Source organism: Blastomyces dermatitidis, assembly GCF_000003525.1.
Source record: "Blastomyces dermatitidis ER-3 genomic scaffold supercont1.10, whole genome shotgun sequence".
NCBI lineage: Eukaryota > Fungi > Ascomycota > Eurotiomycetes > Onygenales > Ajellomycetaceae > Blastomyces > Blastomyces dermatitidis.
Window position 1 is genome coordinate 686,618 of NW_025544783.1, and position 7,250 is coordinate 693,867.

The following is a 7,250-nucleotide window of genomic DNA, read 5'->3' on the forward strand; positions in this document are numbered from 1 at the left end:
AATAACACTGTACATGTCTCTGATTTCTCTATCACTCTGTATATAATATTAATGTAATTTATCACAAGATTGACTGAAATGTCAATATAGAAATGTGCATGTGTATGCATAGAGAAATTGAAAAAGAGTGCAGAACTCACAGAATCAGAAGTCAGAGCAGAGAGAGTGAAGATGAAAGAAACAGAAATAAAAGAGAGAGACATAGAACTGAATAAATAACAGAAGCTATCTAAGACTGAATGCTTATAATCTGATGTGCATACAATCTTTCTCATAGAGAAGAGAGAGAAAGTGATGAAAGAAGCTTAGAGACAGAAGAAGATAGTCTCAGCAGTGTTATTATCTTCAATTAAAATGACCTCTGATGCCAGAGTAACTAAGAACTATTATTAGTATATGAAACTGCAAAAGCAGAGAGAACAGTTACTGAATAAACACTCACTGATCTTAGAGTTGTATGTACAATTACAACATACATGAGGCTTCTCAGAAAGAGAGAGAGAGACACAGAGAAATGCAGAAAACAGAATACAGTATATGAACAGCTCATTCTCACAATAACATCTCAGACAAGGTGTATAAGTCTCATATTTATAAGTATAAAAGAGTATGACATTCATGTTTCTGTTTCTGAAAACACAGATATTCTTCACCTGCATTACAAAGTTAGATAATAAACATCAAAGAATAGACTGATACAGATTGATTATTCTGAAGATATTTATCAGAGCAGATATATCTGTAATATTGAATTTAACAGTTATGAAAAGTTTCTTAATATCTGTGAATATCATAACTTTATACACAGTAAAACTCATAATAATTTCTTCTAAGAACAGAAAAATCAGCATCAGAAAGAAAAGATGAAAAGAAAAAGACTTACAATCTTAACACTATTGAAGAGAGAAGTGATTCTCTGATATAAATAAATAATTTTCTTATCACAAATATTTAAAATAAATGTAATAATCAGCATTTACAACTGAGCTTCAGATAGTTATGTTATACACAGTCTTTATATAATAAATTATTCTAGAAGTCAGCAGAAAGAGTGAGAGTATACATGCTGATAAATATAATTTATTAAGTCTATACAACATCTTCTTGAAACAGAGAGAGCTGATAATAAAAGCAGAGATGATAAAATCAGAGAAAGCAGAAGTAGCAGAAGTGAAGATCACAGAAACAGAGATAGTAGAAGTGAGAGAATCAGACACAGAGACAGATATAGAAGATTAAAAGATAGTAGTAGAAGAGACAGAAGAGAATATAAAAGACTCAGTTATATATAATATAGATAATTTCTTTATTATCACATTCTTCAGATTCTCAATTAATGATTCAACATTGAGTTCACTATTATTAGTAAATATAAATCTATCAATATATAAAGATTCTATATAAATAAAAACAAATATCAGCATCTGCATTTATATAAAATCATGCTAGAAAACACAATCAGAAACTCACTGAGAAGAAAACAGTCAAGAGTATATAAGAAGATGAAGAAGATATATTATTTATAATAGTACATTCTGATAATTATTAGAAGATAAACAAGTTCTGATCATATTTCACAATGTATTACACTTACTGTTAACAAACTGTCTGATATAAGCACTATAAGAACACTTGTTATAAGAATAAGAGATCATCACTAGAAATGTGTACAATGTAATAGATAAACAGATAGAAGATGTTGAATAGAAGAAGAAACAGTAATCTGAAATGAGATGATGATAGCATTCAATGATAATAATGATGAAGAAGATGATTGAAGAATGAGAAAAGTTAGTGAAAGAGTGATGTAATATAGTGAAAGTTTCTTTGTAAGAGTGTATGCAGGACACTAGCTGAATCAGGAATAGATCACACAATCATGAAATACTAGTGATGAGCTAATCCGCATGAAGCTAGGGTGTACAACATGATCACATGGGCGTGACTGAATCTGGTGGGGGAGGATGTGGTTCGGAAGAACATACAACTGTCGGATAATAACGCGGCCGCTTCCAAACTACTAGCTTATGAGTGTAAAGGGGCCATAGCGGCCGCTAATTAATTTAGCGTACGATATTACAATATATAAGAAGCCGGCGTACGCCTGTAATCGTACGCTGGCTTAAGCAACCTTTGAATCACAACTGTGTAGAAAAAACTGAAAAAAAAAACATCCTCCTGCTGTGTGAGTGCGTCCTCCATTCGTGCGGAAGCAACCCGTCTCGGATTTAGGTGCAAAAGTAGAGGTAGGAATGATTCAAGCGGCCTTCAGCAACATCCATCTCCTAGAATCCGTAAGTAAGTCGGGTATATCCATAGTGACAGTTCCCAGGTAAGTGGGACCTACAAGTAGACGCCCAAGGTCCTGCACAATCTGCACATCCTCCCGGAGCCATTCTTGCTGCTCAGCTGTTATGGTGTTGTTGTCATATGTCCTGGCCCGATTGAAATCCAGCAGTACCACCCTTTCTCCAGGAGTGACCATGAAATTTCTAGCTTTCAGATCATTATGCATGACCAGTGCAGCAGTAATAGCTTTGATGGCCTGGACAAATTTAGCCATACAATCTTTGGAAAAGGTGTCAAGATGCAATTGACGCATGTTGGGAATATATTCGATAAATATTGCACTTGGGAGCTCTGTGTCATTTATAAACATATTTAGATTTGGCTGCCAAAATTCGGGTTCAAGCTTTTCCATGCTTCCATAGAATTGAGGCACATAGCCCTTTTCAGTCACGCCATGCACCTGGAGTCGTCGGTAGGCAGTGGCTTCACGTTCATGGATACGCCCATGTCCGGGGTCATGGTGCTATTTGCCGGCTCTCGGTCAGCTCTATTTGATATCATCTATCAAGATAGATAGTGCTCACCACTTTCATAACGCATTCAAATCCCCGAACTGATACAAAGAAGACCGCGGCGGAGTCGTTGCGGTGCAGCTCCTGATGGAAAACCACTTGCCGCGGACGAACGTTGTTGATTTTCATTATGTGTGGACGAGTGAGATGAATGGTGTATAAGGTCTGCTGCTTCTTTGTTGACGGTCGTAGCTCCATTTTAAGAGTGCTTGTCCACCCGTTTGTACGGCGGACTATTCACAACAGGAATGCAGAATCTAGGCAGAATCCTTGTGATACCATTCGCGCCTTGCGTTGCTCCATCCATGCTTTGTTGCCTGCCGTGGCTTCAACCGGAGAATGGGCTCCTATCACCGCCATTGGCTATAGAGGCATGACTCACACTTTCGAGCATGACAGCGAACCAACCCAACGGATAGATGGAGACACTGGCACTCGCTGCATCCATTATCACCTCTTAGGCGTATTCCGCCTTTCGCAGAGAACAATGCCAAACCCCCCTGATCTGGATCCGTGTGATGCCTTTCTTGTATATAAGTGCACCCGCTGTCTTCGTCTTCGTTAACGGAGGGCAAACCGTAGCTTGATACTCCATCACTCCATTTAGGATATACACTTCTCATCTAGGGTTTCGAGAAACGTCTTCAGTTGACTGTCGTTTCCCGGATGGCCAACGCAGTTACTCTTGCTGCTTTCTTGCAGAATGGCCCTCCACATGTGCGGATCAACGCCCCGCCCAATCCTGGTCCAAATACGACAAATACTGACTACAGCTGGGAAGATATTCACTCTCTAAATGCCTGGCCAGAGTTTACTCTACAGCATATTACGAACCGCTATCACCAGCTGCTTGACACTACCTCCCTTCCAAGTGAGCCAATAACATCGCCGGGTCCGATTGTCAGTTCAGAGAATCAACTCAGAGCCCTTATTGTGACACAATTCAAAAACTGAATCAGACATGCTCTACGGGCGACATTTGACCAGCTCGGAAACCAACCTCAAGGCCCCCAAGGGCTCACGAGAGTATCATACAATGAAGGTGAAGACACCAGGATCCTCGACAGCTACAAGCCCGATGCAGCATTCTTTGATGAGATAATGCCCGCTACAACGAGTTGGAATCGCGCACCTGGTGAGGTGAAGCCATCATGGAAATGGGCTAGCAATTTGCGAAATAGCCCGCTGCCAGCAGGCCGTTGAGAATTTCGCCAGGCTCTCTCACAGCTCAATTTTTATATGAACCAACATCATGCCCGGTATGGTTACATTATTATGGACCTGGAGTTAGTCCCTGTAAGACGCCGAGATGATGATGACAATCTTGATCTTGCTCAACCAATTCCGTGGAACGCACGGGGAAGCCCCGGAAACGAGCAGCTAACGGTCATGCTCGTGCTTTGGTATCTGGGCATGCTGGCTGCGCAGAATAATGGCCCCGGGAGCTGGAATATCTGAGAAGCTAGTCATAGTATGCGCGTCAATATTGCTGGCGTCGGATGGTGGAAATTTGCTTGGGCTGTGTACAATGTTGAGGTTTAATGTCGCTGTTCTTAACAGGTCTGTTGCTTTCAGAAGAGCTGCCCTTGCCAAGTCTGTTTCATAGCTGAGTAGTTTCTAATACAGATTATGACCAGCGTAACATCATTGCGCTAGTCTAGATAGTTCCACCAACGATGATTCCTTGCCTAGCGCAGCGTATGGGCTCTGAGAGAAACTTACCTCCGCTCTTTGTAGCCGCCACAGTAGCACCATTGGCGGATGAATACATATGGCTGCTTCTGCAAGTAGCTCTCCGTGTTTCATGCCTGCAGTGGTGTGGTCTCGACACGATTAATATAGCTAGCTTATTCGCGTCGTCTCTTTTCAACTACTACAATACAATGCCTTTGTAAAATAGGGAGATTCTTACAGCTTGGTAGAATTTGCCACTCAGCATCCGGAATTTCTAATTTTCCGGGCGCAGTAAAATATCATCCTTACCGGAAAAACGTAGGCTTATTATACAACCGGGTTATGGTTGTTCCGCCGTGCCAGTCACTGACACCGTCGCCGAACTGTAAAACTTAATATAATGATGAATTAGCTGTGAAATCACTGTAAATGAGTTATGAACAGAATAAAATCATCATTATATTAATAATATTGCTGATTTCTATCTATATAATTACTAATTCTAAAAAACATCTCATTCACTGAAATTATTCTCTATTAGAAATCTATTATATGATATAGAGATATAATTTATATCTCTCTATAATTTCTTCTGAATTCTTCAAATTATCTCTATATCATTGTCATCATTTTCTGTCATATTCATATTAACATTTATTTCAGAGAACTTGTAAATTAATATTAAAGTTTATGAAGAGTAAGTATCAATAATTATTCACTATTTAAAAAAGAGAATTTTAGAGAGATTAAAAGCTGTGTATTTATTTATCTATATTATTATCAACTTCTGTATAAATCTGAAAATCATTTCACTGATTCTAACTTACTTTTTCACTGAGAATGTCAAGAGTTTCAGTACTACTTATAGTCAGAGAATCAACTGAAGTCAGAATATCAGAGAAGAAAGAAGAAAGAGAATTAATAGCAGCAGTAGAGATATTAATGAAGAGAGTGAGAAGAGAATTATTATTATTATTAAATTTCTTATCAATACTACTACTATTACTAACTGTAACTGAATTCTTATCAAGATAATCTGTAAGTCTCTAAATATACTTCATTATTTCATATATTTCAATAATAATATAGCTAGCTTCAGTATTGATATTATTTATTAAATTTATAAGATTCTTTATCACTAATTTTTATTCTTTAATATAACTGACTATCATTCTTAAAAGCTTATAATACACTTCAAGCTTCATAGTTTTAATATTAAGTTATATCTTTTTAATCATGATTTTCTTCTTTTCTGCAGTAACTTTTTTCTTTTCAATTTCTAATTTCATTCTTTCAATATTTAACTTAATCTTCTTAATCTCAATTTTAGCTTTTTTAGTGATACTAATAATAATATTCAGAGCTTTCAAAGTAATAGTAATACTTTTTATATATTAAGCTTTCACTTTCTATTAATGAGTTTTAACTTTCTTAATCTATTTTAAAAGATTCTTTATCAATTTTAATATAGCTCTCTTTATTATTTTCTTAAAATTATCTGATATAGAAAGATAAAAGTCATGAATTTAGATTAGATTATTAACTTATTCTTTTAATTCTTTAAGAATAATTATACATCTCTTTTTCTCATAATTATAATTTATATAAGACTTTAAGCTTCTCTTCATCTTATTACAAGCAGCATTTAAATAACAGAAAAAAATATACTTAATACAGTACTTATATATTGTTCATTTATCAGACTGCTTTGTCAGAGTATTCAGACAGCTACTTATCTTTTTCTTCTAAGCTTTTACAGCAGTGATACAGATACACTTAACTGTGTTATCAGTTATTTTTACTGTTACTGCTGCTATTGTTGCTGATATTACTAATATTAATATAATAAGTGAATTACTGATGTTCTTGATATACTGTGAATAAGATATCTTTGAAATTAGAACTTTTCTTATTAAAAGTTTTCTATTATAACTGATAGAATACTAATCTTACTGAAGATGAGAGAGAGCAGAGTGAGCTGAAAATAATCTTCATAGTATGATATAATTATGAGAAGAAGAAAGAAAGAAAGAAATAAAAAGAAGATAATAAATTATTCTCTCTATATATATTATTGATTCACCTTTGTAGATTACTATATAGTAAATATGAATACTTTTATTTCACTCATATAATTAGTATATCTGATTGATTTCATCTATATTTTATTTTCAGAATAAATACTCTCTGTGCAGACTATCACTGAATAAATTACAGCTATTTTAAATATAAAATCATTTCTATTAACTAGAAACATGTATTTAATATACTGTCAGAAATATATCTACAGAATTCAAGATTTATAGAAAGATTTCTCAGTGCAGTAAAATCAGTGAATTCTTCACAGTCATGACTATACAAATTAAAAGATAGAGAATATTGTAACTTTCTTCAGTGAATATCAAGACAAGTATATTCTAATTATATATATTAAAGTATATATTAATTAATTTATATATAAAACTCATGAAAAATTAAATATATTGAATAGAAATAGATTGTGTTGAAAATCTCTATACTAATCTGTCTTTCATTAAAAGTGTCTCTAAAAATTTAATCTTTTTCTGCATCTTCTCTTATACATCTTTCATCAGATATCTCTTTTTCACTATCAGAGTATTCTAAATTATCTCAGTAAAGTTATCTCTGATAATTTACTGATATTCAGAAATATCACTTATAAGATCTCAGAATATTAGAATATTTTATTATTAT

The 7,250-nt window shown here is 34.8% G+C and overlaps 2 protein-coding genes across 2 annotated transcripts; one reads left to right on the forward strand and one right to left on the reverse strand.

Annotated features, from left to right (window-relative positions):
- Positions 1-2,257: 2,257 nt before the first annotated feature.
- BDCG_07931 (uncharacterized protein) lies at positions 2,258-3,059 on the reverse strand (the record flags this gene model as incomplete). The annotated part of the gene is made up of 2 exons (XM_045423714.1): positions 2,258-2,812; positions 2,874-3,059. The coding sequence occupies 2 exons, from the start codon at positions 3,057-3,059 to the stop codon at positions 2,258-2,260; spliced, it is 741 nt and encodes a 246-aa protein (XP_045272579.1).
- A 468-nt stretch (positions 3,060-3,527) lies between these two features.
- BDCG_07932 (uncharacterized protein) lies at positions 3,528-4,319 on the forward strand (the record flags this gene model as incomplete). Its single annotated transcript, XM_045423715.1, has 3 exons — positions 3,528-3,761; positions 3,849-3,996; positions 4,153-4,319. The coding sequence occupies 3 exons, from the start codon at positions 3,528-3,530 to the stop codon at positions 4,317-4,319; spliced, it is 549 nt and encodes a 182-aa protein (XP_045272580.1).
- Positions 4,320-7,250: the final 2,931 nt, after the last annotated feature.